The 11140-nt window shown below is 40.8% G+C and overlaps 2 protein-coding genes across 2 annotated transcripts; one reads left to right on the top strand and one right to left on the bottom strand.

The window, feature by feature from the left end:
* The first annotated feature begins 1353 nt into the window (after positions 1-1353).
* Positions 1354-5195, top strand: sumo1 (small ubiquitin like modifier 1). Its single transcript, XM_012856694.3, has 5 exons — positions 1354-1488; positions 1806-1880; positions 3435-3512; positions 3611-3682; positions 3868-5195. Exons 1-5 carry the CDS (start codon positions 1477-1479, stop codon positions 3934-3936), a joined length of 306 nt encoding a protein of 101 aa, XP_012712148.1. The 5' UTR covers positions 1354-1476; the 3' UTR covers positions 3937-5195.
* Positions 5196-7120: 1925 nt separating this feature from the next.
* LOC105921015 (claudin-34) lies at positions 7121-7966 on the bottom strand. Its single transcript, XM_012856693.3, has one exon. The coding sequence runs from the start codon at positions 7953-7955 to the stop codon at positions 7251-7253; it is 705 nt and encodes a 234-aa protein (XP_012712147.2). The 5' UTR covers positions 7956-7966; the 3' UTR covers positions 7121-7250.
* Between the last annotated feature and the right edge of the window lie 3174 nt (positions 7967-11140).

Raw genomic sequence — 11140 nt, 5'->3', positions numbered from 1 at the left:
ACTAAAATAAAAAAAGTTCTCACTGCATATCGCAATTATTCCAGAATAGTTTGACTTAAAGGGTATATTTTTATTATTATTATTATTATTATTATTATTATTATTATTATTATTATTATTATTATTATTATTATTATTATTATTAATGGATGGCTTAGAATACTGTCTATATGTCTCGTTCATTATTTTAACAAATTACTGCTTGTTTGTTTAAAATCCAGTTTTTCTGTCTGAAACCGTCTTTGTGGCGCCCTCCTCAGGTATAAGGATTGTGCTGCATTTAAATTTCGAAACAGTAAGTCAAGTTTATTTGTACAGCACATTTCAGTTCAAAGACCTTTACATCTTGAAAACATAAGAACATCATAAACACGTTAAACAGTGACTGGTTGTGAGAGCAGTAACAAACATAAAATTGTATGGGGCGACGGTGGCGCAGATGTCAAATCAAATTTGTTGGTCAATGGTCAGTGTTCCTGTTATTATGGACCAAAAGCAGCTGTAAACATGTGGGGTTTCAGTCTCCATTTAGTTTCTGCTCATTTGCAGTTTTCTGGAAGTTAGAAGCAATAGCTGCTATTGGTTCAAAAGATATTGTGACGTCATTCTGGAGAAAAAAAAAACCCCGACGTCAGTATCTCTGCCGCTGGGCTGTAGGGTTGGAATAGTGAGTTTTGCAATCTTTCTATTATTTTCCAGGTTAGCTATATATACTTACCGTGTTTTGGGCGGAGAGAAAAAGAGGCTTGCACAGTTTTCATCAGGACCTAGAAATTAGGCAGCAGTGGTTATAATAGCAAATGTTTGCTTTACTCCAACTGTGATCATTTCTGTGTAGGTTACCATTTCCTGGAAGATTTGTCAAGTATACATAATTTTCGATCACGCAAATGCTTGCTTGTCGTCATGTCACTGAGAACACTGTCAAGGCTGTGAGTTTGGTTTGGTTTTGCCCTGTGCTCGTGGTAACATCATGTTCAGAATAATCTGTTATACATGACGTATAATGCTAATCCCCCCACAAATACAAATAATACTAATAATAAATAAATACTAATAAGAATAATATATAATAATAATAATAATAATAATAATAATAATAATAATAATAATAATAATAATAATAATAATTATTATTATTATTATTATTATTAATAATAATTAATAACAATATTAGAATTAACAATAATAATATTAATATTATTAATAATACATACATATTTGAGCCTTATTAAAATGGTGGAAGATTATGAAGGAGTCGCGCTGACTGACAGCAAGTTTTAAAGAGAAACTGGATAACAGAATAATAAAAAAAAATAGTGACGTTGTTTTTATTTTGAAACTTCGATATCACTTCCGGCACGTCTGCAACGTGCGTCACTTCCGGCCGCTGTAGAATTCTCACAACATCCACCGTTTGGGAGCTCTCGCTGCGTCTATTGTCGGGATATTCGGCGGGACGGGAAAAAGACGAACATGTCGGACACGGTGAGACGCGACCGGTGGACAGTAACGACCGCTGCTGCTTCCGCCGCGGCCGGAAACACGTGTTTACCGAGCGTTTTTCTCCCGTTGCTCCATCGTATCTGGTTATCTAACATGCTAACACGGCTAGCCGATGCAGCTGCAGGCCCCAGGCTCAGCAGCCAGCTTCTGTTTCGGTTTTTGTTTTTACCTAGTAGTTCTGCTGGGAAACGAGGGTGGTCCACACCCCCCCCCCCCCTCCCTCTTGATGGACGGTACCGTTCTGGGTCCGGTTCTGTGCTCTGGTCCTGCTGCTGATTTACGTGTTGTTTGTTTTCCAGGAGACGAAACCATCCAGTCAAGATGGGGGCGACAAGAAGGATGGAGAGTATATTAAACTAAAAGTGATCGGTCAGGTCAGTTAAATTCTGGTTTCTATCACTAATCCACGGCTGAATATTAATTATAGATTATGGATTATATCTGGAGGCGTTCAATCCCGATCTGCTAATCCCACCTGATCTATGTAGACCACAGGAACAATGTCCCAGTTTAGGCAGGCCAGCAAGCTATTGTGACACTAAAAGCCTCTAAAATGTGTATTTAGATGGAATCTAGACGAGAAACGGGGATTTACGTTGAAATGTATGAAAAGATTTGACCCCAAATAACGTTAAAATGTTATTTTCTAACGTTGGATAAGAAATGGGCCTTAAATGATCTTTGATGTTGTCGGTTCATTGATTTTTATTGTTGTAATCATTAGCGACCCAGGCTGTTCGGTTCTGGACGTCCTCACGGATCTAATCAGCTGATTTTTGGTGCTTTTTAAGCTGGTTAATAAATGGAGATAAAGTTCTGATCCCAGCCTGATACCTAAAGTACACGTACAGATATACAGTTATCTGTATAAAAAAAGTATTTTATTTCCTGCTGTTCTGCCTCTCTGTCTGCCTGAATCAGCAGCTGTATTAATGCTTAATTACATTAAAAAAAAGAACAATTCTACCATCAACTGCTCCTGTCAGCTCTGTAACTTTAGTTTTTCACATTTATTTTATAGTAGACCATGGGTGTAATTTCTTTATTCCATATAAAGAAAATATGCTCTAGAGTTGCACCGTTCAGGCAGGCGACACGTTGAAGTGGCTCTGTCACCATTTAATGGGATAAATAAAGTATTTTTGAAGTTAAATCCTACCTCCTGATGACTTTCTTGCAACAGCGTGTCTATATTTTCATTATTTCCTCTTTTTGATATTGCTTCAATGGGAAAAAAAAGGCAATTTTTTGTCAGTTTGTTTCCTTCATCTAGCTACACTGCAAAAAGGGAACTCAGGATAAGTCAAATTTTCTTGGAATTAGTATATTTTCCCTTGATTTGAGCAGCTAGATAAGACTATTTGCCAATGGATTGAGTATTTTTAACCCTATAATAAGATAATTAGACATCCTGCACTTGAAATAAGATGATGGAGATGAATTATTCTTATTTTAAGTGCAAAAATATTATTCCATTGGCAAATAGTCTTATTTAGCTGCTCAAATCAAGGATAAATACACAAACTTCAAGTAAATGTTACTTACTTTGAGTTCTCTTTTCGCAGTGTAAACAACAATGTGTCTCTGCCAGGTGTTCAGAGAGCCTTCATAGTCGTCTGATTAAAGCAGACTGGCTCCTTTAATGGCTCATTTACAAAGATTCAGGAATCATTGAGTCGTCTGATTCTTCCCTGATTGTCGAGTCAGAATCTAAACAGTCATGGTGACATTAGAACGGTGCCAGAACTTTAGTTTGGGGCATTTTGGAGATGGTTATTGGTGGTGATAGTCGTGACCTCCGTTCATTTTCCACCCAAATCAGCTTTAATAAACCCAAAGTCTGCCTGCTGGGCTTCCTCTCCGGGTGGTTTCTGTGTTTCTGCTCGATTCTCGGTTAATAACGTCCCGTCCCCCCTCTTGTCTTCCAGGACAGCAGCGAGATCCACTTCAAGGTGAAAATGACGACGCATCTAAAGAAGCTGAAAGAGTCCTACAGCCAGAGACAGGTAGGACGCTGCTGCCCGTCTACTGCGGCTGATCCATCCGGACGGCGTGACCTCTGACCCCCCCCTGGTGTGTGTGTTTCCCCCTCCCTTTCCTGCAGGGCGTCCCAGCGAGCACGTTACGGTTTCTGTTTGAGGGACAGAGGATCGCAGACAACCAAACTCCCAAAGAGGTGAACGGGTCTCCCCTGGCCCTCCGTTTTCTTTCCATCAGCCCGACCTTCGGGAATATCTCTAGCTCCACAGATGTCCAGAACTCCCAGAATGCTTTGTACCTTTTAAGCCGGAGCGTCTCTAGCTGATTGTTTCTGCCGTGTAAGTGGAGGTGAAGTCGTCTGTCTCTCCTGTGTCTCCGCAGCTGGGCATGGAAGACGAAGACGTCATCGAGGTGTATCAAGAACAGACCGGCGGATTTTGGAACCATTAAGCCTCCCGCTTTTATCAACCTTTTTACTTTTTTTTTTTCTCTTCGTTTTCTATTTTATTTTGTATGTTTTAATGTTATTGCTGTTCAGCCTCAAACCATCTGGGTCAAAGCGGACTCGTATCGGAGCGTCCGTTTGTTTTTAGAGGAAGAAGTCGTGGCAGTCTGTCGGCCCTGACGTGAAATATTTAGTCCTTTTCAGGCGTTTTTAGGAATATCACGACTCCATATTTCTCCTTTGCACCATCTATTTCTTTTAGATTTTCTTTTGTTTTGGACTTTCTTAAAGTGAAGCAGCCAACGTATTGTAGGTTATCCTAAAACAAAAAAAAAAAACAAAGACCAATAGGAGCCAAAAAGTGGACCGGACGGGTTTGGGGTTTTGGAAATGTGGCGGAAAACGACGCGTTTGTATTAAAGTCGGCCTGAAGCTCGTTCATCTGCGCTCTCCTGTGCAGAGCCGCTGTACCTGCCTCTGCTGAAGCAGCTGGGCTTTTATTCTGAAGGAGGCTCCGGCCGTAATGTGTTTTTTTTTTTTCTAAAGACAGGACGGGGAGCTGCTTGCACCACGAAGCGTTCAGGTTTCTCTGCCAAACTCGGCTCCCTCCACGTCCTTTTTAAACCGCTTTTAGCAGAGACGTCTCCCTCTGGTTTTATACGCCGGCCCGTCCGAATGAAAGAATTGACACAAAAGAATCTACTTCACATGTTTGATATTTGAACTGCTTTCATCTCCGTCTTACTCGCCGCCGGTGCGTCCTGGTGTCTGGCTCTGGAATCATGTCAGGACGCGGGTTTTTACGCTCGTGTTTGGTGCCGCTGCCCGTTTCTCAGCTGCATCTCTCAACCCGTGGCGAGGGTTGAGAGATGCCTTTCCTCGCCTCCATCAGATTGTGTTGTTACAACAATAAAAGACAATAACGCTGTTCTAGGCGGTATGTTGGTGCTAATGAGCGGCTGAAACATCCCGTCCGGTGAGCTCTGAAAGGCGGTCAAAGGATGAGGTTTTTACTCGATGCTGCTGCGGGTGTACAGCCGGCGTGAAAACGTCCAGCTGCTCCGGCGCGTATTAGCGACTTTTTAGGCGCCAGACCCGGAGGTCGAGAACGCCGAGGACGAATGGGACGCACCGAAAGGCCCCGGTTGAGCTCCTGGGCCTTTATGTGTTCGTCGTTAGAGGAACATTGATGCAGATGGTTTGAAAATCTGGAAATGAGCTGTTTTTTTTTTTCTTTTTTTCAATAAAATATTTAAAGAAAACATACTTTCCGTGCGCCGATTCTTTGATTCGACGCTACGCTTCTAGTTCTTGTGGCGAGAACGAATGTCTCCAAAGGAGACTGCCACCCCCTCACTGCAAAAACACTAAAAATAAGTAGAATTTTCTTAAACTGAGTGCATTTGTCCTTGATTTGAGCAGGTAAATAAGATGATCTGCCAATCGAATAAGATTTTTTGCACTTATAGGAACAACTCATCTCCGTCATCTTATTTCAAGTGCATTATACCTAATTATCTTATTTTAGGGATCAAAATACTCGCTCCATTGACAGATCATCTTATTTGCCTGCTCAAATCAAGGACAAATGCACTAAGTTGAAGAAAATGTGACTTATTTTTAGTTCCGTTTTTGCAGTGCTGCAGCTCCTCCAGAGTCGCCAGGAGCCTCTGGCTTCTTCTCGGATTGCCTCTCTTCCTTGCCCAGCCTGTCAGTCTAGATCAGGGGTCTTCAACTCTCACGCTGTCCTGCATGCACTGCAGAAAGGAACTAAAAGTAAGTAATAGTGTCTTGAAATGAGGGTATTTGCCCTTAAATTGAGCATGCAAACAAGATTATCTGTCAACAGAATGAGTATTTTCACCCCTAAAGTAAGATAATTAGAAATAATGCACTTGAAATAAGATGATGGAGATGAGTTTTTTCTCATTTTAAGTACAAAACTCATTCCATTGGCAGATAATCTTATTTACCTGCTCAAATCAAGAGCAAATACACTCATTTCAAGAAGGTTTTACTTTTAATTCCCTTTTTGCGATGTGTTTTAAGTGTTTTCCCCGCCTCCACATTAATCTAACCATTGTATCTTTTTTAAAACAGGCGAAAGAGATTAAAAACAGGCTAGATAAAAAAATCTGCAGAACATTGAAGAAAAAAATATGTAAATATCTTTACTTTATTTCTAAAGTACTTTAAAAACACCACCGTTGACCAAAGTGCTGTACACCGATTAAAAACGAATAAAATGCAGAAATACGATAAAACTGACCAATTAATAAAACATCAGGATTATAAAAATAGATATGATAAAAATTAAGAACTCTTATATAAGAACTCCTCTGTTAAAGATGTTTAGATGGATTTTATTTGTAAAACTGGGTTTTTGAGTCAATATTCTCAACAAAAGGTACAAACATCTAAAGATCTGAAAGCAGCTTCTGCCGCTAACAGCTGCTGTATTTCAGTGATTTAATGTGGCTTCCTAAGTAATAATTCAATAACTATATATATATATATCGATGGTAGAAAAAAAGGATGAATAAAAAGTTCAATAGAATAACAGTTTTCCTTCCTTTTTTACATATTACAGTCATTACATCCTCCCAACCAATCACAACGCAGATCCAGGAACCAAGCTCCGCCCCCTTCAAATAGTTCAGAGGTTTTTGTTTTTTTTTCATTTTTAAAAACTTTCCGTTTTGGTAAAGTTGGTTTATTGGTTTGAATTCAGTGTTTGTTCTGTATCTAAAAATAAGTCACTAAGCTACAGCATAAAATAAACCGGGCTGCACTTAAAATATATGTTTTGAATTTGTTGCTAATTATCGGTATAGGTTTTCTATATCGTCCAGCCCTATTCCTAAGCATCGTTTAATAAAACAGTTCTCATTGGTCGGTGTAGTCAAGCCTGTGGGGGACATGCGTGTTTCTGTTTGTTCTTCCTTTACGAGGCAGACCGCACTGCAAAAATTGAACTAAAAATAAGTAATATTTTCTTAAAAGTAGTGTTTTGGTTTTTTGATCTGAGCAGGTAAATAAGATAATCTGCCAATGGAATAAGACTTTTGCACTTAAAATAGGAAGAACTCATCTCCATCATCGTATTTTAAGTGCAGTATATCTAATTATCTTATTTTAGGGGTCAAACTACTCATTCCATTGGCAAATGATATTATTTACCTGCACAAATCAAGGACCAAAACACTACTTTTAAGAACATTTTACTTATTTTTAGATCCATTTTTGCAGTGCGGAACCTGTATGCATCCTTTTACTGCTCTCCGCTCCCCTTGTCGAGTTCTCCGTTTGTGGAGACGCATCACAGGCGTTCGTGGGACTGGAAAGCCGGGTTGTCGGTCCCATCGAAGCTCACCTCCTCCCGGTCTCCTGCCCTCAGACGGGGATCCCTCCCGGGCCTGTAGGAGCAGAACACCAGCCCTGACACCGCCATCAGGACCGAGCCCACCAAGCCCACGGCGATCCCGCAGCCAGCGCGCTGCGCTCTGGGCGCTTTGGGGAGCCTGAACTCCTCGGGGAAGTCGATGGTCCGGTTCGCCACGACGGAGTTCAGGTTCCAGATGAGAGGGACGGACGACAGCAGAGCGGCCAGCAGGACCAGCGCCCCGGTGCCGATGAAACCCCGGCAGACCGCGGAGGCCTTCGCCTTCCCAAAGTAGGCCATCCTCATGGCGTAAACGCCGGCGGCGTTCCCAGCGAGCCCCACCAGCAGCGACAGGAGCATGAGGACCTGACCTGCTGCGATCTCCGGTGGAGTGAAGCTCTCCGTCAGCCGGATGGACCGGCAGAACATGGATCTCAGCCCCTCGCTCACGTGAGCGTGGCTGTTAAAGCAGGCCCTCCAGACGCCCACCCAGGCCACGCCGGAGGTGACCGCCTCACTGCCGGGAACCTCCCACACCCTCCACTGGACGAGGCCCGGCGCCATGGCCGTCAGCGTCCAGCCAATCAGGGCCAGGCAGAGGGCAGCGAACTGGGCGTGGGCCGTGTGGGCCAGGTAGGTCATAGGCAGGGGGGGGGGGGGGGGGGGCGCCGCAGGTCCAGTGACAACAGCTCAGAAGCAGGTTTCCATCTGGTGGAGGTGCCGCTCCTGCAGGGACGACTCCTCAGGTGTGACGCTGCTGCATCGCCATGGATACACCTGGATACACCTGGCAGCTCCCTGGGAGACAACACAACCATGATCATTAGCAGGCTGAAGCCTCTTAGACTCACCCTGAGCAGAGAATCACTGAAGCAAAGGAAATGAGGGGAGCCCCCCTTCAGGAGGAGGCACCCTCACAACACTCTCCTGTCCAATTAGAGCTAATTAAATTTAGCAAAGTGCTAAGAAAAGGTATTTACCTCCTCCTAGATTTCTTCTCTTAGACAAAGATAACCTGAGTAAACTCAAAAAGCGCTTTCCAATAATGAATGAATTCATATATTGAGTGGGAGATAAACTGCACAAACCAACATGGGCCCTCTTATAAATAAATGTAATTAATCGCAGTTTGCTTAGGTTCACTACAAGCTGTCTGACGTCGGCTAAGAACTTGTGCTGACATCTGAGGAAATTCAAATAGAGATTATAAACAAATTCATTGACAGAATGGAAATGGTTCCAAGGCCATTTCTGAGACACAATCATTATCTACACTGAGAAAACATGGAATATATGCATATTTTACATATAATGGAACATCTTGGGTTCATTAAAAAACAAATCAAACATCAGTAAACACATAAAAATGTATGAAAATAATTATTCACTCCATGTTTTTTATTTTTTTTTACATATTAGATATTTCATCTTGGTCTCAATCTGTCACCTAAAAACAATTCCAAACATATCCGATTTTTTTTTTTTTTTTGCAAATTGAACAAAATGGGTTTCTATGCAAAAGTTAATTTAGATTTTTAAACTAGAGAAGACTAAATATTTTACATTAATAAAAAACAATTGTATGAAATGGCCCTTTAACTTCGTAGCAGTACCAACATTAGCATCTTTAGCTAGGTGTGGAATATGCTTTATTTTCACTTATCACATGGGGATAGCCACTACCCACTGGCTGGAGACACAAATAAGTTCAAAATAATAATATTGTTGGGCAGGAATTGGAAGATAACTTTGGTTTTCTTGCGCCGCTCCCTGATCGGATGCTACCCTGGGCAGAGAGTCATATCCTCCATGTCAGAAAATACCACTAACAGCGTCGCCATGCGGTCCTGGCGGGTTCCAGTGCCAAAGCAACACATGAATGAAAAATAAATAAAGATGTAAAACCCCAAGAACCAGGGCAAAAACGATTTGGGCGGAGACAGGAAACAGAATAATGACAACAGGAAGTTAGCAGCAGCAATAGCAATAAATGCTAATCTAGATGCTAATAGGCTACAGGTGGGTGGACCTGTAGTCAGGGCAACAGAGAAGTTAATGGCTGCTGACCGCAAAACATCAACAAAAACACACAGGAAGGAGATGAAAGCAAAAATATAAAAACAGAAAAGCTAAAACTGCTGCAAAGCGACTTAAAAACCAGAGACTTCAGAAAGTTAAAACCCTTCATCCATTTCACTTAACCATCTGATTTTAACCAAGTGCTGGGAGCTAATCTGTCTCATTTTTTTTTTAATCTTATTTATTTATTTACTGAACCTGGGTTACTCACCTCTGCTAAAGCAGGCAGAAAACAAACAGGACCTGAAAAAAATAAATAAAACACGAGGAGAGTGAGGCGCCAAATGCACATGGAAGTTCAAACAGCCTGAAAAGTCCCTGAAAGAGGAACAACAAAGATTAAAAACCCAGAATGGAGCAAAGCTCTGGTTCCATCATGCAGGAAGCCGTAAATTTAAATATCCTGTAGTTTTATTACACATTTAACGTTTTCAGGAGATCTGCTGTTCTGTTTATGACCCATGCCTCACTTTTTAATCACTTCAGCTAATATTGGCTCTCCGTCCGAGGGTTTTCTTATAACCATATGGCATTAAATAAAGGATTTATGCATTTTATTAGACCATTTTTGGTAGTTTTTATCCATCCAATGCATTATAAGAGAACAACCAGCTAAAAACTGAGTGTATGTTCATGTCTTAATATGAATTAGTTTTTTTTTTCTCTATACATAAGGATTCAACATGAGAAAAAGAGTCTAAATGCAGTAAATTCAACTCTGAGAGGATTTAAAGCCTTAAAGAGAAGGTTTGGGGACGTACCTGGAGAGCGGTGTGCTGAGTTAGAGAAGCAGAGTGTGGATGCCAAACAGGAAGGGTTTTATTTTTTATTCCCTTAAACGGCTCTACGCTTCCTCATCCTGTAACAATGTAAACACGGTTCCTCTGTAAATGATCGACTGGCTCCAGCTCTGACCAACAGCGACTCACAGTCGCGTTCAGGCGCCTCGGTTTCTGGAGATTTCAGGGATTAATTTCCTGTATCAGGGTTTAAAAAAAACACCAGGATTCCAACAAGTCCTGAAAAACACTTTAAATCTGATAAATGAATTATTAATTTTCCTTTTTTTTCTCATCGATCTCCATGGAACTAAAAACAAGTAAAATATTATTTAAAATGAGTGTATCTGTCCTTGATTTGAGCAGGTAAATTAGATGATCTGGCAATGGAATAAGATTTATGCACTTAAAATAGGAACAACTCATCTCTATCATCTTATTTCAAGTGCAGGATAACTAATTATCTTATTTTAGGGGTGAAAATACTCATTCCATTGGCAGATAATATTATTTACCAACTCAAATCAAGGACAAAAACAATTTTAAGAAAATCTTACTTATTTTTAGTTCGTTTTTTGCAGTGAGCAGCTTGAAGGTGGTTAAAATGTGATTAAAATGATGCATTTCTGTTCATGAAAACAAACCGAGAGCCAAATCCTGGATATGACAGCGTTTCTATGTGATCTACAAACATAAACATCAAACTGTAAAGTTGGAAGAGCGTGTTTTACATTTTATTTTTTGGAAATAATAATAAAAAAGCCTCTTTTGTTTTCAGTCCCATCAAAATTTTGCTCTCATTTCTTCACAGAATAGATCAAGCTCCGTCAGATTGGAGGGAGAGCACCTTTGAAAATCAATAAGCAATATTATATTAATATAATCTAGTCCAAATTTAAGGTTAAATAAACAGATTTCTCATCTTATAATCAGCTTCCTTAAACTCTAACCCTCAAACGTACCTTCTAA

The sequence above is a fragment of the Fundulus heteroclitus genome, chromosome 24 (assembly GCF_011125445.2).
Source record: "Fundulus heteroclitus isolate FHET01 chromosome 24, MU-UCD_Fhet_4.1, whole genome shotgun sequence".
NCBI classification, from domain to species: Eukaryota; Metazoa; Chordata; class Actinopteri; order Cyprinodontiformes; family Fundulidae; genus Fundulus; species Fundulus heteroclitus.
Note: the sequence above shows the minus strand (reverse complement) of the source record. Positions and strands in the feature narration are given on the sequence as shown.